At 32.7% G+C, this 23654-nt stretch overlaps 1 protein-coding gene across 1 annotated transcript; it reads right to left on the reverse strand.

Annotated features, from left to right (window-relative positions):
- Positions 1-580: 580 nt before the first annotated feature.
- Positions 581-16532, reverse strand: LOC132722737 (ATP-dependent RNA helicase DHX58-like). Its single transcript, XM_060707279.1, has 16 exons — positions 16473-16532; positions 9363-10003; positions 8574-8732; positions 8111-8425; positions 7775-7829; positions 7330-7374; positions 6608-6759; positions 6172-6344; positions 5687-5876; positions 4670-4832; positions 4368-4463; positions 3916-4085; positions 3356-3503; positions 2752-2977; positions 2152-2345; positions 581-1687 (listed from the first exon to the last, which is right to left on the reverse strand). The coding sequence occupies exons 2-16, from the start codon at positions 9960-9962 to the stop codon at positions 1059-1061; spliced, it is 3315 nt and encodes a 1104-aa protein (XP_060563262.1). The 5' UTR covers positions 9963-10003; positions 16473-16532; the 3' UTR covers positions 581-1058.
- Between the last annotated feature and the right edge of the window lie 7122 nt (positions 16533-23654).

Genomic DNA, 23654 nt, shown 5'->3' on the forward strand with positions numbered 1-23654 from the left:
TTTCTGACTGGATTTTTTTAGAAATGTTCGTTAAAATTATTTACGTTAAAATATCCGTTAGTTATGGCGATAGAGAGTTTAAGCTTAGTATTATAGTGACTTCATAATATTGAATTCTGTTAAAGCCGGTGCTCGGGGGCATGGCCGGTAGCTTGCAGTTATCACTACTTCACAATATAGGCTCAATTAAACCGAGCCTGCAACAATTATAATTTTGTCGTTTTGGGCGTTCTTTTGGGATTCTGTTTTTCTCATTTTATGCCAAGATTATAAAATGACAGGTTCAAGCCACAGGCAATAAAAGTTGCTGCTCTAAATTATTCATATGCTGAACGACAAGCAGTAAGCACTTCGCATTTGACAATATTTCATTAGCGTTACTTAACTTACCTGAAATTATGTATTTAGTTCATTTATATCATTATTTAGATTTTGCATTTCGACACCCATAATTAATTAATGATGATAATGTATATATGCCCCAAAGAAATAAATCAAAAAAGGGAAAGGATTTGAATGTTTGCGGGGTAAATGCTTACCTATAAAAAAAGAAAAGAAAAGAAAAAAACGAACAACAAACATATAAGCATCTCAATTTATTGCACCTTTTATTAAATGTAACATATCTAGTAAATCATTTACTCATTATTATGTTGGAGGGTTTGTAATGTACTTTAAGTATATTTAATCAAAATAAATATAGTAATAAAGTCAAATGTCTTACTTAGTTTATTCATTTTCATTGTATTAAGAAAAGTTGTAAACGTAGTTTAAAGGCCATTAAGCTTCAACACTTCTATAAATTTTAGTTTTAACAGCTTTTTATTTTCATTGTCCAGTTACAGTTTCAATACAGTTATTCACTGGCCCCTTACAGCTTAGCCATCTCTTGCTTTTTATGTTTGACAATTAGTACAGTTATAGCGAATTAGTGTTGTTTATAAAAGTCTAAATTCCACATTGTATTTTAATACTTCTATCACAAATTATTTAAAATTTAGCGTAATTGCGTCAGGTGATAATCATTGCAACATTACCAAATATAAAAATCAGCAGCATCATTTTCTCTCATCAACAATTTCTTGGAATTGTTCTAAACTGTAATCTTCAATATCGAAATTTACGTCTTTCCACTTTTTAAATGTTCTACCTTTATTGTTTTCATCAACGACAAGAAAATAAGTTATTGCAATCAAAGGGAACTCAATGCCCATATATTCGCACACCCCTCCTAGCTTTTGTTTACAGGTGCTGTTTCCACATAAGGTAGTGCCATCAAATTTAAGGTCGTCATTCTTAAATTTAGGAATTGGCTTTCTTGTCCAGGTGATACGTTTTTGCACATCTTGATCGATGACAACATGCTGAGTGCCTTTGATTCTACGGATGTCAGAAGATAAACAAATAAACTTGCTGCATTTAAAGCAGTGCAATTCTTTAACACCTTGCTCCATTTTTGCTTTGCGATCTCTCTCATTTCTTTCCTCTTCAAGTTGTTTCATGTATTTTTGTCTTTCAGTTAGACGTTGTTGCCAAGCGAGTGGATCCTTTTCAATTTTAGCCTGTAACAGTGGCACAATTTGATTCATCAGACCTTCAAGCATTTTGTTCTTTTCCTCTTTTCCTACGATCCAAGATCCAGCTTCGGTTAATACATAATACTTGCTATTTGCAGCTCTGGCTCGTCCTGAAATACATTAAAATGGCGATAAATTAATTGCTTTATTCCTAGGATTAGTAAAATACACATAACACATTTCTTCGCCTTTGGCATGCTACGGTAGATGTTTCTACTTTCTAACCCAGCTGATGTTGTTTTTAGTTATTATAATGCTTAGACACTTCATTTTGGTAAAAGTATCAATGTACATGCATCATGTTTGAGTGCTATCGGGAAATGTCTGTATGCCAATCTTGTCAACGTTTGAAACTAAATGAAACTAAAATAATTTTTCACAGTTAACTATAAACATCCTGATAATAGAGGTGAATCGATGTTTCGGACCTTATTATGGCGGTTTCATTAAACTGAGTTTACGCTATAAGCGAGTATGCTATAAACGAATTTTTAACACAAGGGATTCAAACCGAATAAAGACATTCATTATTTGTTCTTTTATACCATTAAAAAGTTGAAATAACATTTCATACCTCGGGACTGTAATCGAACGATCTCATTTGTCACATGCTCATACCGGATGACCAGGTTACACATTGTGATGTCAATGCCCTCTTCTACTATAGATGTAGCAATAATCAGTTTATGATGTCCACCTCTAAAGTACTCCAACACATTCTTCTGCTTTGCTCGTGTCATACCTCGAAATACAGATAACATTTCGAATTAAATTCCTTAAAAAAAATATTACTATTTCAACTATCTATACGAAAACATGTTAATAAGATTGGCAAAAGTTCAATGATATCTATTTATTTAAAGTTGTTTTGTTCAATACATACGAAATGTTGTTTAGTTGTGGGTTTGAGACGACACTGAAAACGAAGAAAAACAAATAAAAAAGGAAACTATGTGGTACAATATGAAAAATAAAACTGCCAATATAATCTAGTATAAAGTATAACATCCTATATTAAGACAATTCCTCTCAATCAAATATTTCATCTTTGACATTAACTTTCACGAAATTATTATCATACTACAAACAAGGATATGAGAAAGAATCAGAAAGCAACAAGTTTATGTAAAACGGAAAAAAAAAAACCCGGGAGGGTTAAGCAAAACCAGAATACCCTTTTATCAACGACGCGGCCTGTCCAACACATTCCTTAGCATTAAATTGCTTCAGATTGTCGGTCTCATTCATCCAGTTGCTTATAGCTTTTGCAAGATCCCTTGTTTTCACGAATACTATTCCTTTTGCATGTTTGTCGTTGCCAAGAATATTGATGATAAGTTCCCCCAGCTTCAAGAGTTTAGGATTTTCTGGTTCATTGTCGAATGATTTGGCTTTCAAATCTGTTAGATAAAAATATTTTAATTTTAAACGAAGTGTCTACAACACGATGTCAAAACTATACTGAAATCCGCCAAAAATGCTCTATATCATGAAAAGAGCATGAATACAAAAAGCGACACCTAATAGTAAGAAGTAACAGTAAAGAAAAAAATATATGTTCTACATAAAAGAGAAAGGAAATGAAAAAATATGAACATAAACATTAATGAATATACAAATCCAAAATACTAGTAACCTAAAATTTGACTAAATTGACCAAATAAAATATCTGCCAAAATAACCGATAGTTTAGAATTTCAGTAAACGAAAAATACTTCACATTATATTAATTTTATACACGATTTTGTCACTTTAAAGCAGTATGATGCATTTCTTACTTTCGTATAGTTCAAGAAGCATTTTATCAGTTTCATTTTTGCCCGTTTTGTCTGTCTTATACTGATGCTCTTCCATAAATTCCACAAGAACTGCTCGCGCATCTTTTATTCTAGCATCAGCATGAACCATCAAGGATTTATTGTATATCTAAATCAATTAAGTGAAATAACAAAGACATAACATACAGGCATATACAGGAATCAGATACAGTAAAGAAAATATTAAATATTTTTATTGCATCTACAGTAGATAATGGACAAAGCAGTATTTATATTAATAATTCACAAGCTTATATTGTGTCCGAATACGGTTTCACCAGGCATATTCAATAAACATTTATTCAATTTCACACTTTAAACATACACAATCAAAAAGTTAATGACATTCTTTTTATCAGTGAATTACAAAGAAATTAATTTAAAAAATAATCCATTAAATCAATCATGCATAATCCGCACGGACAACAGAAAATTGCAATAATTCTCTTATATTTCAGTTATGTAAGTACCCGATAAGGTTTCGTCATGAAGGGCTATGTACAACTTGTTTGAATGTATACCTCTAAATGCTCCAAGCATGGAAACATCATTCTTCGAACACGTTGTGAATGAACATCACCGAGCGCCTTTTTGAAATCACTGAGCCAATTTTGGAAAGGCGTATCGCCCGCCGACGAAGGGACTCGACATTTATTCTTTAGTTCTGACGCTTGAGGAACCTCCGATAAACCTTATGAATGTAAACTTAATATGGAAATTGGCATTCCAAGTAAAATCACATACTAACTTTAACTAAATGGGTTTACTTTATCTTGCCGAACGCCTAAGATCATTCTGGATTTATTTTAGTCTAGTATGTGAAAAATATATTGAAACATTCCATTCTTGGATAGTCTTAGATGAGTCTTAGATAAAAGAAGTAAAACAAATCAAACAATAGATCTATGATAAGATCTTGTACTAAACACTCTTTTTACATGTTTATGTAGTATAATTGCGGGTTGACACTTACTTGGGTGATTTATCATGTAACCATCAATAGCATGCATGTTTTCAAGAATCGCTTTCTTGTATAAATCATCGACTCTTGCTTCAGCAACCACAATATCTAAATTAGATTAGAAATAATGTTGGATTATTCTATATACCAGTAGTTCATTATTTTATGTTTCAATTAGTAAATTTACACTTGTTAATTGTTGATAAATAACAAAAACTGGCATTGCTATCATCTTTACAAAGCAAAGTGTCAAATAAATAGTACTAGTATTTTAAACGATTTTCTGTCATGAATAGAACAATTTATTCTTTTACGCTCTTTTGCTCTGTTTTCTATTTTTTGGAGTCCTTCTTTGTTTCGTTTAACTGTACATAGAAATGCAGCGTCCAAATTTGTAAGAAGTTTTTCCATGTGATCCATGGCAGCTTTAGGATCCGAATTTCCGCCTACGCCTAGCGATGCAGTTAGACCAACAACCTGAAAATTTAATATTTATAAATGATATACATGTACATGTATCAAATTGTTTTTGAGAAAAAGGTCAATGTAATTTGTCTTCTCCTTCTGAGTAAGATGGTAATCAAAATGAGGAAATGCTGTAATCGTTAATACTTTAGAACGTACAAACATGTTTGTTTTATTTTGTTTCATATCATCTTCACAATTATATACCTATTTCATTTTCCGTCTTCATTATAATAAATGATCAATTTTGCTTCGACAGCTAAGTACGTTGTTGAAAAATTAAAGAGTGAAAGTGGTGCTCACAGAAAGCTGCTCCGATAGCATTCAACTACACAGTAGCACTTGAAAGCCACAAAGTGAGATAAAAAACGGAGACTGGGTATAATACGGGTGAGGAGGGAGCAGTGATACAGTACCAATTGAAATGCACCAATAGAGGCACCAAACGGAAAATGATATAAGATGGTATGAAGTGAATATAAGCCTTCAGCCAACGGAAAGGCAGTCAAATGGAGACTGGGTAAAATACGGGGAGAGGGATTTACCTAGAGAAAAGACACCAAATGTGGAACTAAACGGAACCTGGGTAAATGAGGGAGAGGACGGGGCAGGGGTACAGTATCAATGGAAAGACACCTAGTGTAACCCTAGATTGGGAAAATGGGTAAAATACAGAGGATTAACGGAGTAGGGAGGGATATATTACCAAGGGAAAAGACACACAGTAAGGGCCTAAACTGAAACTGGATAAAACAGTATACCAATGGAAAGACATCCAGTGAGGCAGCAAACAGAAACTTGGTAAACACTGGGGATGACGCTAATTTAGAGATGATTGAAATTCACAATGTAATAAGAAAACCCACCTGTGGAAGTGGTGAAACATTTTGCAATTTCAGATCAATATAATGGCCCATTATTTCATTATATCGATGCAAATCATGGGCATGGTGACATTCGTCAAACACAATGAGAGAAAATTGTACTAGGCTGTCAATTTCTTTGGTCTTTAATGAATTTAACAAGATCTGTGCTGTTACAACGAGTATGTCCCTCCTGAAAATAGATAAGATATTTAGTTACTGATACGTTCAAATTAAATTTCTACTATATAAACATAATGGGGATTTTACAAGTACTATATAAACATAATGAATTGGCATTGGAAATTATCAGTCTGGACAAGGTAATGAACATGATGTTTTAGATCCAAATATAACATGTTTATGTGTTTTATATCAGACGGACTTTACGAAATGAAAGCTGGTGCAGTTATTATTAAATATCAGGATTATAAAATACATGAAAATAAGTTGTGAATAAAAGTGTAACAAAGTTTAAATAATCGTACATGTGTATGAAGTCTTTAAGAAACATCTTTTTATCTCTTTGAACGGTTCCACTGATCACCTTTGTTCTATAAGCAGGAAGGAGTTTACTGAACACCTTTCCTTGCTGATAGGCTAGAGCTTCGTTCTCTACTAAAAATATAACTTTTCCGTCCCTCTTTTTCCGTAAATGTTCCTGGAACAATAAGGAACTAATCATTACCGTCATGCGTCATTTGCTTGTCATTAATGATATGATCTATATGTAATACATAACGAAGCACAGAAAATTAGAAAAATTAAAGACAAGTCGTCGGGTATATGTTCTTAACTTTTTATAAATATCAAGTTCTTTTTTCTTTTTATCAATGTCATCTAGTTTAAACAAAAATCGAATTACAGAAAGTTTATCAACATCCTATTTTCAATGAGTATTTGAACACTAAAGCTCTGTCATACCTGCGTTATTTTACACGCCACTCGTGTCTTTCCGGAGTTTGTAGGCGCCATTATTACCACATTTGTTCCCTTCACCCCTTCTTCAGCAAGTTCTTTCTGATAATCTCTCAATGAAACATCAGCATCCTCTACATTTACAATTGTATCTTCATCTACAATAGAATGATACACGTGGTACTACAGAACTGATTGGAAACATTCATGAATAATCCGCATCCCGAGGCCAAAATTATTGAATCTTTGTCAAAAGTTTATAAAGAATTTTACCTTTAGATTTTTACTAATATTTCTTGTATTGGTCAAAACGTTCTAAATGAGTTCATATGATGTATTTTACAAAATATCAGGTCTTTTTTACAAATAAATCGATTGCATCAGGAATTGAGTGAAAGGGAGTGACCTCTTTGTATTTGTTTAACAACTCCATATTTGTGTTTAATAACCTTATTTATCATTGATAAAAATTAAGGTGTTTGTTTATAAATCCAGGGACTGCAGGTTCGATTCTTCGAATGTAACGAGTATAACACCAGTACTGGTTACTTATGGAGCGGAGGTCAAATAAATAATTTAAACTTGTATTCAAAACAACGCTAAAATAAATTATACCTAAACTTAAATCAACATTTCCATATTAGCTTATCGTCACATTTGAAGTCCTTCAAAATTTAAGTTTATCAGTTATTGTACTAAGGTGACATTATGCATGAAAATGTATATACCTGTCTTTATTTCAGTATTTCCATAATAATGGTCACATGCTGCTCCTGTTTGACAACAAAACAAATGTGTATATACACGGAGCAAAAACAAAACTTATACATCCAACTCATTATTGATATAAAATGATAATTAAGAAAACTTTTAATTTCACTTTTTTCGTTGCATTCGCAAGTTAAATCATCAACATCTTCAAATGACAATTAAACATTTTTAATACTTATTATGCAAATAATTATTCAAACTTTTTTATTCCTCTCTATATTGGTCATTGCATTAACGGTATGTAGCGTTTGAACTCCTGCTGGTTTTATTTTTACTGATGTTTTACTGATATATATATATGATTATCATATATAAAAAACTTTTGAAATAAAAATAAATAAATGATGAAAGTTATTTGCATAAAGAACGGTTATATTTTTTAACATTTATCTCATAACTGACCTGTGTCTTGAATTTCATCTTTGCTATGACTTCTCGAAATGCAACGTTTAATTTCCTACAATACAATAAATTAATGTGATTAGAAAAGCCACAAAGTAACATGAATCAACGACGTTTGTTTCATTTTCATCATTACTTATTAATCCTTCCAGGAAAGTAAGTTTTTTTATTGTTTGACAAAGTTTTGTTGTTCTCATTATTATTTTGAATTTACCATGGGCATGGTAGATATTAGATAATAAAAACAAAAATAATTTCAGTCATACTGGAACATATTATAAACTGCCCAGATTCTTAATAACATCAAATAAAATGTTTCTTAAAAAGCGACTTTACCTGCTTCTTGATATTTTCTAGATATTCTTCTACTTGTTTCAATCTTTCATCTATCATAGCTACATCTTCAACCGTTTTAGCAATTTTCATTTCACTGCCAGAAATAACATCTGCTCTGACTTCTTCAAGTTCATCTAGAACTTCTAATTTTTTGTCTTCAATGCATTGGAGAGTATCATCTCTTGTGGTGATTATATTCTCTAAAGCTTTCTCTTTTTCTTCTTCGATTGTTTTCAAGGCTTTCAATGCCTCTTCCCTAGCCAATAGAATCTTCTTCTTCTCTCCCATGTTTATATGAATTTGATTGTCTTTCAACTAGATAAGCGAAATCAAAACTGCATGAAAATTTGTGCATCAATAAAATAAGCAAAATATATAAACTAATGTCTTGTTGAAAAAGTCATTAAAATAGAATAGTTTCTTTTTTGGAAAACCCTGGCTTAAAAATAGATTCAATACTTACTTTAAATAACTTTTTAACAGCATCTTGTGCATCTTTGTCGTTAAGAAGAGTTTTAGGGTCGTGTAACACCGCTACAAACAGGTCGATGTAGTAAAATAATTCCTGTTCAGACAACTTCATTTCTGCTTTGTGTAGTATTTCGTTTCTTGCATTCCGAGCCTTGCAAAAGAGACATGGATATAAAATTATCTTTGACATAATAATTCATCAAATAAAAGTATATAAATAGACAAAACCTACCAATTTTCCTATGTATTATCAATCACTTTGATATAGTTATTAAACAATAGTCTTCCTGGGACAATTTTGTTTTTGCAAATCATTTACTTGAGATTATACGAATTCATTGCATAATCTCTTCTTTTTTTTTACTTTTAATCAACATAAAAAAGGTTGCCTTTCATTGATATTTTCGAATTCTTAACCTATATTATTTAAAATTTTGTATGTAAGTTTTTTATTCATGTCTTATGTTTAGGTGTTTGTTAATGCAATTATCCTTATAATAATATCCTTTCTGTTATGTAAAATCCACAGATCGACGAAACACACATAAAATATTTTTCTATTATCATTTGGACGTTCTTTGCAATGGCAAGTCGTCACACATACATTTCGCTATAAACAAGACATTTTGAACACGGATCTCAGTTAGTATAAAGTAATAATGACAAAAACAAATAAAAAAAACTACGAAGATGTAACTTATCAACCATTAAACACCCATGCGGAAATCAATAATTTGAAAAACGTAAAAATATATAGACAAAATGGCATACTAGTTAGTACCTTAGAGAAATCATCTTTCCCCGGATCTATCTTACATGTTAACTTCTGTTGGAAGAACTTTGCATTCACAACAATACTAAGAAGTCCTGCAGCGTCCGTGGATTGTGCTGAATTGGCAGTACCACAACTTGATGTCATGAAGCATTTTGCTACAAACCATACATCTGAGCACCATTTTGCAATGTCTGAATTTAACCAGAGTGGGTCGTTACTTCTATGCTCCTGCACAATAAAGTGATACAGCTTACTACAAATACCATTTGGACATAGCCTTCTTTTGTTTTTCTGTATGTTACAGTAACATTTGTTCCTATCTTTGCTGTTACATTTTCCGGCTGGGTGGTCGGCAAGTAAATTTGCTTTAGTGCATTGATTGCAATTAACTTGTCCCGATGCGAGAGGCAAACCCTTGAAGAAATTTGTAACGTTTTCAGTGATTTCTGTAGAAACAAAAGGAGCAAGTCCCTGTTGTAGATACTCTAGGCCCTTGGCGGCTCTGACCCAGTTCTTGTAATCAGGATTACCTAAGTCTTCATCATCGTCATCGCCGCTTGTCTCAATTAAGTCTTCCGTGTCGCTATTGCTGTCTGTATCACTCATGTTTCATCTACTCAATGGTTTGAAGAACACAAAAAGTTCCTCTGAAATTTCAAAGAAAGGTGAATTGATCAGTTATGTATAGCGAGTTTCGCACTCATGAATAATTAACATGTTTAACTTTTTGAGTGCTTTCAAAGTAACATGTCTATGCCACATAGAAAGTCAGCGAAGACTTTGGTTTCTGTAGTCTAAATAGACACTGCACGGAAAACACAATTCTTAAATAAAAATCTCCGAAACTAAATAGTTTGAAAGTAGGTTTAAACTTAATTAAACATTTAAGGACATTATGCTTCAGAAACGAAAAACAATCTTCTTTAGATAGGACAAAATAGTTTTATATAAAGAAAATAGATATCAATTATGAGTGCATTGTTCGTTTGAGTTTAAATGCGCAGGAATATAATCACGAATGCTGATTTATTTCTAAACCTTTGAACGACCGAAATTTAAACCGACAATTTTTTATAAAACATAATATAAGAAAAAATATCTATTTCCATTCTGACAATCTTATAAAAACCAGAATTGATAAAAATATGTAGTCTGGATTACCTGCCCCTTTTACCACGTTATCGCAGAATACAGTAGGCGAAGAAATAATTTTCATGACGTCATTATTTTTATTGACGTCATACATGACGTAATATGACGTGGAAGTATTCGTTTTTCATGATGTGGATAATTATATCGTAAAATAATGCAATTGTTTGCCCTAACCGTTTGATAGTGGAATATATATAATAGTGTTAACAGTCATTCCAGAAATTTATGCTGTTTTCAGATATGAAAAATGATACACAAGGGCCATGATGGCCCACGCACACCTGTACTGGTTTGGGAGATAAACTCGGCCGAAAATCAGTGTTTTGGGGGCATATTTCATTTATTTGTTTACGTATTCTGATGAATCTTGCACCATAATAAACTTCAGCTCTTCGATTTTGCCGTATCACCATAAAAGTTTTATTTAGAAATATAACGGGTCATTTTGAGAGGCCCTGGAAGAGGTACGTAAAAAGGATATTTTTAACGCGCGCGAGTAGATAATTCCGGCTCTTTGTTTTTCTTCTTAAATGAGTAAGTTAAAACGTAAATAACATTTTTATACATTTTATTATTTCTTTGCTGTTCATTTATGTCAAATAAAAAATATTTGTTACCAAAATTGTTGAATTACATTAGTATATAAATTAATGAATATCTATGATATAGAGGATATTTGTTTGTTTTGCATGTAAGATTGAAATATAATTTCACTGAGTGAACACCAGATGCAATATTTTCACGAGTGGCGTAGCCACGAGTGAAAATATAATAGCTGGTGTTCACGAATGAAATATATTTCAATCTTATATGTAAAACAAATAAATTTTCTTTTTATTTTATGCTTTTTCAGCGATTTTAAGTAATTTTTACTGATTTTGCCGCGTAACATCACGCATTCTCCTTTGTGACGTCATATATATCATGACGTCACATCATCAGTTTTGAAATCTAGTTCCGTTGAATTTCTCTAATTTTGTTAAATTTCTAACATGATCTATGATGACATTGACTTTCTTTTCCTAAAGAAGCAAAATTTACGTATGACGGCATTTATTTCTGCCTGTTATTCCATTTAGTTATGATTTTCTGTTCATCCGCATTCAGATATAGTCCGGCTACAGTGAAAATTATATTTTATAAATTTCACTAGTGGTTTATCAGAATATAATCATCTGATATATTACAATAAAACACTGGAAAGCATGAAATAAAACACGATATTTATATGCAACGTACTATGTAACATATAAATAATTTTTACGTAAAAACACATGCATTATCATTTATTAACGTATAACGAAATATGTAGTTAAAGAATTAGTGATTCAAATTTATATTTGCTTAGCTTAACAGAGTGCAGAAGAAATTAATTTAGTGGTATTCAACCTACACAATAACATATAAAAGGAGCATTTAACATCAGTCTTTCAATCCATTCCACTGTGTAATCAGCCTTTTTTTCTGAGTTAGCAAGAAAAAAGTGAGTCTGAATTTCATTTACAAAATGTATGCGTAAACGTCGTCTGCTTTACCGGTAATCGGTCAATATATAAAAGTACCCCTGTGCAGGCCTCAAAATGAGCATCTGCTGCACATGCGCACAACAATGGGATTCCCGTACTTTTTATAGGCATGTTTTGTAAACAAACAGGTAAAAGTCTGTGTAATTTTTTAAATATCTTACCAAACTTGTCAAAATTTCCAGATATTGTCGAATTCCAGCGATAGTATGAGATGGTGAGCTTGATTAGATTAAAAATTCCGATAACTCGATTTAATTTTAAAAAGCCGAGTTTATCAACCAGCCGAAGTTATCTCCCCAACCAGTAGATAGGCCCCTTGGCCAAGGGCAATTTTAAACAAGGGGCTTTTATTTGAACAAATTTGGTAGACACCCATTAGATCTAGAAGATGTTTCATGATAAATAACTAAGCTCTACCTCTTTGGGGGATTTATAAGAAGATTTTTTAAGTTTCTACTATATACATATAAGGAAAAACAATGACTCCCCCCCCCGAGGGGCCAATTTTGACCCTATGGCTTTTATTTGAACACACTTGGTAGACACTCACTAGAAGATATTTCATGCTTAGTAGCTAAACTCTGGCTCTTTGGGTTTTTATAAGAAGATTTTTTTAAGTTTTTACTATACACATACAAGGAAAATCAATGACCCCTGGGGCGGGGCCAATTTTAACCCAAGGGCCTTTTTTTTAACAAACTTGGTAGGCACCCATTAGAAGATGTTTCATGCTAAATATCTTAGCTCTAGCTCTTTTGGTTCTTTAAAAGAAGAATTTTTAAGTTTTTACTATATACAAATAGGGAAAATCAATGACCCCTGGGGCAGGGCCAATTTTTACCCTAGGGCTTTTATTTGAACAAAATTGGTAGACTACCACTAGAAGATGTTTCATGTTTAATATCTAAGCTCTAGCTATTTGGGGTTTTTAAAAGAATTTTTTTTTAATTTTTACTATACACAAATAAGGAAAAATCAATGACCCCCCGGGGCGGGGCCAATTTTGAACCCATTTATTTGAACAAACTTGGTAGACACTGACTAGATGATGTTTCATGCCAAATATTTAAGCTCCAGCTCTGACGGTTTTCTAAAAGAAGATATTTTAAGTTTTTTTCTTTCGGTTGCCATGGCAACCAGAGTTCTGCTTGGAATTAAATTATCTGACCAATTTTTAAGGTTGACTACCAAAGGAACATCCCTGTGAAGTTTGGATGAAATTGGTTTAGCGGTTTATGAGGAGATGTCGTTTAAAGTAAAAGTTTACGGACGGACGGACGAAAAGCGATCACAAAAGCTCACCATGTCACTTTTTGTGGCAGGTGAGCTAATAAAACCGATCAACATCAATTCATGATTTAACAACTTTTTCAATAAGTAGAATGTAAGGCAACTTATCTCACCACATGTGATAGACTTAAAAACTTGCTACGACTCAAAATATACACCTTATTTTCAATGAAACGGAAGTTAAACTTCTTTACAGGGTCAAATATGAAGGCTTTTACTGTTCTAGATCTCAGTTAATAATTAATAACACCTACTGGCAAGCAGAAGATATCTTACATATGAAATATACAGGATTCCTTGATACAAAAGACCATTTTTATGGAAAAAATAAAACAGAGAATAATTGCAGTTAACAGGTAAATAGGTTCAAAACATTACTATTTTCTGCATAGAAAACAATTGTGAAATGAATAAAAAGAGAGAGAGAGTGATGCACTTTTCTCATATTCAGCTAGATCTATATAGATCTACATATTAAAAAGAAAACACTAAAAATATTACTGTAATCAATTTTATCAAATTATGTTTTCTTGTACTTGTTAGTATTACATGTAGAGACAGTAACGGAAGTTAAACTGTCAGATATTTGCTGTCAAACATTTTATATTTTACCTCAAATAACTTGTCTATAATGTATATGAGGCAAGTTGAATAAACGTTATGCAGCATGATTGTGCACAATATAAACTAACAACTACAGCCTACGCACAGATCTACAAGCTGCAAAAACAAGGCAATGTTTGTAACAGTGGTATATTTTTCAATGTAATGGCTTATGATATAAAAAAGAAATTCAAACAAAGAATATTTGTAATAAAAGACTTGCTTCAAGTGTTAAATATTTGGAAATCGCTGTTAAGCAAATACAGGCATTCGCTTGAGAAATGGTATCAATTATATGTATTTTACTTATGTAACAGATGTTAACAATTTTGCAATGTATGTTTAAATAAATTTAATCTCCAATGCATAAACTGACATCCACGACACTGGCATACATTCTTACAATCTAAATATATCTTTACAGTTTCTCTGATTTGTACCAACCGAAATAATTAAGGTAAACATTTTGACAATATTCATGAATAAAATTTATTTGCCATTTATGTAAATATGTCATATATAAATTCGTTATATATTCAAAAGGAATATTTGGGCTATATATGACTTACTTGAAAGAATATTGCAAATACCATCATCTTGTGTTCAGATATGTGAGATCATAATGAACTGTCTAAAGAAAATTCGAAAACCAATGTTAACTTTGTGACCTTGACACCCAGGGACATCAAATTCCACAGAAGGACACGGAGTCTATTCATTTTATCTTTCATCAGTCAAAATAGGATGGCTTTATGAGGAAAACTAGAATACTTCATTCATTATTCATTACGATCATGACCTCTGTAAATTTACACAGTTTATATATATTTGTATCTTTATCAGATATCATAGTTATTATTCACTAAAAAGGGTTCTTTGACAAAGTAATGAAATATATATGAATATATAAGAGACCCTTGCACTTGTCAAATGTCACCAAACGTCAAGTGTTATCAATTTGATATGGCACAAACCAATTACAGAACAAGCACCTTAATACTAGGTCATCACGTTACGGACTTGAAAGCTGTGTTTAATTTTTCATTAATGATTATTATTCTGTATCAATGACGGTATTATACTGGTTAATTCAAAGAGACCAGAATCATACCACGCAATTTACGTATACAGAACTCTAAAGATGAACGTGTCACATGAAGTTGTTTTTTTAATCGTAGGATCGAGTGCTACTTTCTGTCAAACAACTTTGTCTATGCAAAGAAAGACAAAACCGCAATCCGTTTCCCGAACAGCCTTGTTTTATCAAAAGTTTTGTCAAAAAAGTTACGATCGTTAATAACGGTATATGCTTATGTATAAAAACATTGTGTTAAAATCACATTTCTATCTTTTTGCAATCAAAGAATTTAATTAATTTGTATTTTAACTTCCGTTACTGCACAGATACATTTTCCTACGACATCAGCATCATCAAACATATATATGGAAGTACAAACATTTTCAAATTGCTACTTTTCTCCATTCATAGAAATACAGTTTTCACGAAGATAACTTTATCTTTCGAAAGAATCAATTGTGACGTGTTTAGGCATAATTTCTGGTGTTTGAAGCATTGACACATTATTTCTATCAAAAGTATCGATTTACTAAACTTATAATTATACATAATAACGTATCTGGGACATCAAAATATTGCAAAACAGCATAAATTTCTGGAACAACTATGAAGAGTGTTAGAATGTTTAAATAATGGGTTTTCAGCATTTTAGATTCAAGAAGATTCATCACTTGAGAATATTGGAGTGGAGGTGAAATTATTTGTCTTTAAAGTAGTAAAATGTACAAAAGTTGACAACCATACAAAATTCTAAATCATATAGATCTATAACTGCATTACAAATTGCCAAAAGGACACAGAAGCAAAACGTAATTGGTCAATGAGTAACCTTTTGTAAAACTTTCAGGCGACATCGGCAATATAAAAGCTTTTAAGAAAAGAAAATTAAAATCATTTCTGAGGTAGCTTTAAATAATGGGCCTTTAAAAACTTCAGTCATATCGTGACCCTTATCTGATTTACATGCACAGTTTATCTAATGAATAATAAGGAAAGATTATGCAATGTAAACTATCTTTTCATTTTATCTTCGTTTTATCTTGCTGGCATAATAATGTTATAATTCCCGTTAAAAGATTATAAAATGTATATGTTTTTGATAAATGTTATTCCTAAAAAGGTTTCTTATCCTGGATACAGAAAACCAATGATTAATGTAATCATGAAATTACAAATATTGAGAACAGAAATGAATAAAAAATATGCATTATTTTAACGCTGGCATATATTACTTTCTTCTTCCTTGTTTTCAACACAGATCTATTTCAATCATTGAGTAGAAAGCCATGAAAGTATAAAACTCGATCCGTTAAACCACATATTACCTCTCCAATCTGGCTTATTTTTATAACATGTTTTAACCTTACATTTAAAATTGTCTATATTATGCACGTCCATATTTTGTTGAACCAATTAAAATAACAAATATAATCAAAATTAAAATATAATGGTTTAAACTATAGTTACCTGATAACAGCGTCCATTTTGTTTCCTCAATGTCATGTTAAATGCACGTGACTATACATGTATATGCATGCAGACAGATAGTGCAGATAAATACGACTGATGCACTGTTATTAAAGGTTGTCTCTCTTAGTTGCAGATATTTTAGAAGCCTGGAGAGTAGGAATTATGATAATAATACAGTCATACCTTCATTAATCAGCCAGTTAAGATATACTAATGAATAATTAGATATACTTATACTAGTAAATGAAATATTGACAAATACTGATGATGAAATAAATGCATATTTTCATTTTCCATATTTTCTCTGTAAAATTTTTTTTTGACGGCAGTGAAACATATTTTCTGTATTTTCAGGTATCTTGCCGGACTACTTTCTTCTTAATTTGGACAATACACAAACTTAAGGGAAAGTCTTTCGATTTGTAAGTTCAAAGAAGTACATAACAGAAAATACAAATATTTATTTCCACCGTGGTATGCAAATTATAACATTTCACCCGTGGCTACAGCCACTCGTGAAATATTCATTTTCATGCCACTTGATAAAATAAACCACGTATTTATAGAAAAAAACCTGAATATTCATTTTCTATATTTATGGTCAAATTGGAATGATATGCATACTCTGAAGCTTGTCAGATACAGTTATGTTTTAAGAACAGAATATATCAATTACAGGAACCCCGCTGAGGCACAAACGCTTAAAAAAACAAACTTTTTTAAATTACAACAACATAAACTGCACCTGGGCACTTAAAATCGAAAACACACGGAATATACTCAGAATATGAATAAATTGAAAATATTTTTCCGTCCGATCCCTTGTCCGATTTTATTAAAGGCGTGTAAACGCTTTTTAATCTGAGGCGTAAAATGGTGTTATTTCCTTGACTTTTTAATGTTGATGTTTTAAAAACACAATTCATTTATGATTAAAATGTTTTGAAAAGGGAATATACTAGCTACAATCTACGAACAATGACGCATGCAACTGACATGAAAATATTTCAGCACAGCTGGTAAAATTATACTTGTGCTGGACCTCGGGCTGTAGCCCTGAAGCCCGGGCCTGAACTGTCATATTCTGGTACATGTATTTATAAGGTTTTATAATTAATATTCTGGCTGGATTTTTACGAACAGAACACATACATGTACACCTAACTATTCATTTTCATGAAACAGAACTACTGTAGACTGTAGTAGTGGGGAACGAATGGGAAAGAACTGTGACCAGACCTAAACGATTTTAATACTGAATACTTATTGTCAAACTGAAATGCAAAAAAAACAAGAAGGCCATGATGGCCCTGAAATCGCTCACCTGTATATAGGCCCCTGGGCCAATGCCAATTTTAAACCAGGGACTTTTATTTGAACAAACTTGGTAGACAGCCATTAGAAGATGTTTCATGATAAATATCTAAGCTCTTACTCTTTGGGGTTTTTATACAAAGATTTTTTAAGTTTTTACTATATACATATAGGAAAAAACAATGACGACCTACCCCCTCCGCGCCCCCCCCCCCCGAGGGGCCAATTTTGACCCAGGGCTTTTATTTAAACAAACTTGGTAGACACTAACTAGAAAAATTTGGTTTTTTAAAAGAAGACTTTTTAAGTTTTTACTCTATACAAAATAGAAAAAAACATATAATAAAAATCAATGAATCCCTGGGGCGTGGCCAATTTTAACCCCCATTATGCACGTCCATATTTTGTTAAACCAATTAAAATAACAAATATAATAAAAATATAATGGTTTAAACTAAAGTTACCTGAACAGCGTCCATTTTGTTTTCGTCAATGGCATGTTAAATGCACGTGACTAATCTTAATATACATGTATATGCATGCAGACAGTGCAGATAAATACGATTAATGCACTGTTGTTTTAGTTGTCTCTCTTAGTTGCAGACATTTTTCAAGCCTGGAGAGTAGGAATTATGATAATAATACAGTCATACCTGCATTTATCAGCCAGTTAAGATATACTAATGAATAATTAGATATACTTATACTAGTGAATGAAATATTGACAAATACTGATGATGAAATAAATGCATATTTTCATTTTCCATTTTTTCTCTGTAAAAATTTTTTTTGACGGCAGTGAAGCATATTTTCTGTATTTTCAGTTATATCTTGCCGGACTACTTTCTTCTTAATTCGGACAATGCACAAACTTAAGGGAAAGTCTTTCGATTTATAAGTTCAAAGAAGTATATAACAGAAAATACAAAATTTATTTCCACCGTGGTATGCAAATTATAACATTTCACCCGTGGCTACATCCACTCGTGAAAAATTCATTTTCATGCCACTTGATAAAATAAACCCCGTATTTATAGGAAAAAAAACTTGAATATTCATTTTCTATATTTATGGTCAAATTGGAATGATATGCATACTCTGAAGCTTGTCAGATACAGTTATGTTTTAGGAACAGAATATATCGATTACAGGAACCCCGCTGAGGCACAAACGCTTTAAAAAACTTTTTAAATTACAACAACATAAGCTGCACCTGGGCACTTAAAATCGAGAAAAAAAAAACACGGAATATACTCAGAATAAATTGAAAATATTTTTCTGTCCGATTTTATTAAAAGCGTGTAAACGCTTTTTAATCCGAGGTGTGAAATGGTGTTATTTCCTTGACTTTTTAATGTTGATGTTTTAAAAACACTATTCCGTATTGTTCCATTTATAATTAAAATGTTTTAGATAAGGGAGTATATTAGCTACAATCTACGAACAATGACGTATGAAAATGACATGAAACTATTCCAGCCCAGCTGGTAAAATTATACTTGTGCTGGACATGGGGCTGTATCCCTGAAGTCCGGGCCAGAACTGTCATATTCTGGTACATGTATTTATAAGGTTTTATAATTAATATTCTGGCTGGATTTTTACGAACAGAACACATACATGTACACCTAACTATTCATTTTCATGAAACAGAACTACTGTAGACTGTAGTAGTGGGGAACGAATGGGAAAGAACTGTGACCAGACCTAAACGATTTTAATACTGAATACTTATTGTCAAACTGAAATGCAAAAAAAACAAGAAGGCCATGATGGCCCTGAAATCGCTCACCTGTATATAGGCCCCTGGGCCAATGCCAATTTTAAACCAGGGACTTTTATTTGAACAAACTTGGTAGACAGCCATTAGAAGATGTTTCATGATAAATATCTGAGCTCTTACTCTTTGGGGTTTTTATACGAAGATTTTTTAAGTTTTTACTATATACATATAGGAAAAAACAATGACGACCTACCCCCTCCGCGCCCCCCCCCCCCCCCCCCGAGGGGCAAATTTTGACCCAGGGCTTTTATTTAAACAAACTTGGTAGACACTAACTAGAAAAATTTGGTTTTTTAAAAGAAGACTTTTAAGTTTTTACTCTATACAAAATAGAAAAAAGCATATAATAAAAATCAATGACCCCCTGGGGCGTGGCCAATTTTAACCCCAGGGATTTTATTGGAACAAACTTGGTAGACATTCACTAGAAGATGTTTCATGCTAAATATCTAAGCTCTAGCTATTTGGGGTTTTTAAAAGATGTATTTTTAAGTTTTTACTATGTACAAATAAGGCAAATCAATGACCCCTCCGGCCAGGGCCAATTTTGACCCAAAGGCATTGATTGGAACAAACTTGGTAGACATTATGTGATATTTCATGCCAAATATTTAGCTCTTGGGTTTTCTAAAAGAATATATTTTAAATGTTTACTATAAACAAACAAGCATTTGATAGTATTGCGGGCAATACAGTAGTCCCCTACCGGTCCCTCAAAAAGTTCTTTAATTGTCATACACTCCTGTGTATTGCCATTTATAATGAATTTGAGGATGAAGTCTGTATTTGAAAATATCGACCACAAAACATAATAAAATAAGTTTGTCTATATCACAGTAATGTGTTAAGTTTCCATGCTTAGTAAGGAAATTAATGTTTATACAACCTTGTCATATTATTACGATGTGGGATTTTAAAGTAAATCCTATAAGGAATGAAGAAGTTGGAGTCAAAAATACCAGTTTCTCGAAAAAAATCTAAGTTCAAGGGGGACATAATTCTGGAAATAGTCTTGCTAGAGTATTTAACCTTCTCAAAAAATGTCGAGTGATAATAAGAAACATATATATGAAGTTTGAAGTAGATACATTAGGAAATAAAGAAGTTATTTAAAAAAAGACAACATTTTTTCCCCTAAAAAATCTAAGTTCAAGGGAGGTAATACTGATATTTTTTGTGCTAGAGTTATAAACCTTGTCACATATGATGTGGTTGATGACCAGAAACTTATATTTAAAGTTTGAAGTAAAACACCTTAAGAAATAAAGAACATATAGTGAAAAAGCTGAAAATTTAAATCAGAAATCTTGAAATTCAGGCTATTTGTTGCCATAGCAACCAGAATTTTCAACATAGGAAGAAAAGAAAAAGATGTGCATAATCTCCAGACTGCCATCTACCCATATTTCAAGTTTCATAAAAAATATTTTCAGTACTTTTTGAGATATCACTGGATCCAGTTTATGTGTTAAATTTGCCATATTTTCAGACTATTTGTTGCCATAGCAACCAGATCTTTCAACATAGGAAGAAAAAAAAGACGTGCATAATCTCCATACTGCCATCTATCCATATATCAAGTTTCATAAAAATATTTTCAGTACTTTTTGCGTTATCGCGGGATCCAGTTTTGTGGACGGACGGACTGACAGACTGACAGACAGACAGACAGACGGACAGACAGACAGACGGACAGACGGACGGAGGGTAAACCTAAAGTCCCCTCCGGTTAAACCGGTAGGGGACTAATAAGGAAAATCAATGACCCCCAGGGGTGGGGCCAATTTTGACCCCTGGGCATTTATTTGAAGAAACTTGGTAGACACCCACTAGAAGATGTTTCATGCTTAATATTTAAGCTCTAGCAATTTAGCTATTTGGGGGTTTTAAAAATTTTTTTTTTAAGTTATTACTATATACAAATAAGGAAAATCAATGACCCCCCCCCCCCCCCCCCCCCGGAGCGGGGCCAATTTTGACCCAAGGGCATTTATTTGAACAAACTTTGTAGACACTGACTAGGTGATGTTTCATAACAAATATTTTAGATCTAGCTCTTGCGGTTTTCTAAACGATGATATTTTAAGTTTTTTTTTTCTTTTGGTTGCCATGGCAACCAGAGTTCTGCTTGGAATTAAATTCTTTGAACAATTTTTAAAGTTGACTACCAAAGGAACATTCCTGTGCAGTTTGGATGAGATTGGCTAAGTGGTTTATGAGGAAATGTCGTTTAAAGTGACAGGTGATATAATAAAACAAGAGGGCCATGACGGCCCTGAGGTTGCTCACCTGTATATAGGCCCCCGGAGCGGGGCCAGTTTAAACCCCAGGGCTTTTATATGAGCAAACTTGGAAGACACCCATTAGAAGATGTTTCATGATGTTAAGTTTTTACTACACACATATAATGAAAAACAATGACCTCCCCCCCCCCTTTGGCAGGGCCAATTTAAACCAAGGGCTTTTATTTGGACAAACTTGGTAGACACCAACAAAAATATGTTTCCTGCTTAAATCTAACCTCTAGCTCATTGGGTTTTTTTAAAAGAAGATTTTTTAAGTTTTTACTATCACATATAGTTAAAAACAATGACACCTCTGGGGCGGGCCAGTTTTAACCCCAGGGCTTTTATTTTGAACAAACTTTGTAGACACTTACTAGAAGATGTTTCATTCTTAATATCTAAACTCTAGCTGTTTGGGTTTTTTTCAAAGAAGATTTTTAAGTTTTTGCCATACACATATAAGGAAAATCAATGACCCCCGGGGCGGGGCCAATTTTGACCCTAGGGCTTTTATTTGAACAAACTTTGTAGACATCCATTAGAACATGTTTCATGCTAAATATCTTAGCTCTAGCTCTTTGGGATCTTTAAAAGAAGATTTTTTAAGTTTTTACTATATGCATATAGGGAAAATCAATGACCCCCTGGGGCGGGGCCAATTTTGACCCCAGGGCTTTTATTTGAACAAACTTGGTAGACACTCACTAGAAGATGTTTCATGCTTAATATCTAAACTCTAGCTATATGGGTTTTTTCAAAGAAGAGAGTTTTTTAAGTTTTTGCTATACACATATAAGGAAAATCAATGACCCCGGGGCGGAGCCAATTTTGACCCCAGAGCTTTTATTTGAACAAACTTTGTAGACACCCATTAGAACATGTTTCATGCTAAATATCTTAGCTCTAGCTCTTTGGGTTCTTTAAAAGAAGATTTTTTAAGTTTTTACTATATGCATATAGGGAAAATCAATGACCCCCTGGGGCGGGGCCAATTTTGACTCCAGGGCTTTTATTTGAACAAACTTTGTAGACACTCACTAGAAGATGTTTCATGCTTAATATCTAAACTCTAGCTATATGGGTTTTTTCAAAGAAGAGAGTTTTTTAAGTTTTTGCTATACACATATAAGGAAAATCAATGACCCCCGAGGCGGGGCCAATTTTGACCCCAGGGCTTTTATTTGAACAAACTTTGTAGACACCCATTAGAACATGTTTCATGCTAAAAAATATCTTAGCTCTAGCTCTTTGGGTTCTTAAAAGAAGATTTTTTAAGTTTTTACTATATGCATATAGGGAAAATCAATGACCCCCTGGGGCGGGGCCAATTTTGACCCCAGGGCTTTTATTTGAACAAAGTTGTTAGACACTCATTAGAAGATGTTTCATGCTAAATATCTTAGCTCTAGCTCTTTGGGTTCTTTAAAAGAAGATTTTTTAAGTTTTTACTATATGCATATAGGGAAAATCAATGACCCCCTGGGGCGGGGCCAATTTTGAACCCATGGCATTTATTTGAACAAACTTGGTAGACACTCACTAGAAGATGTTTCATGCCAAATATCTAAGCTCTAGCTCTTTGGGGTTTTTAAAAGAAGATATTTAAAGTTTTTTCTTTTGGTTGCCATGGCAACCAGAGTTCTGCATGGAATTAAATTCTTTGAACAATTTTTATAGGTGACCACCAAAAGAACATTCCTGTGAAGTTTGGATGAAATTGGCTTAGTGGTTTATGAGGAGATGTCATTTAAAGTAAAAGTTTACGGACGGACGACGGACGGACGACGGACGGACAGA

The sequence above is a fragment of the Ruditapes philippinarum genome, unplaced genomic scaffold (assembly GCF_026571515.1).
Source record: "Ruditapes philippinarum isolate M1 unplaced genomic scaffold, ASM2657151v2 ctg147_1_1_1_1, whole genome shotgun sequence".
Classification (NCBI taxonomy): Eukaryota; Metazoa; Mollusca; class Bivalvia; order Venerida; family Veneridae; genus Ruditapes; species Ruditapes philippinarum.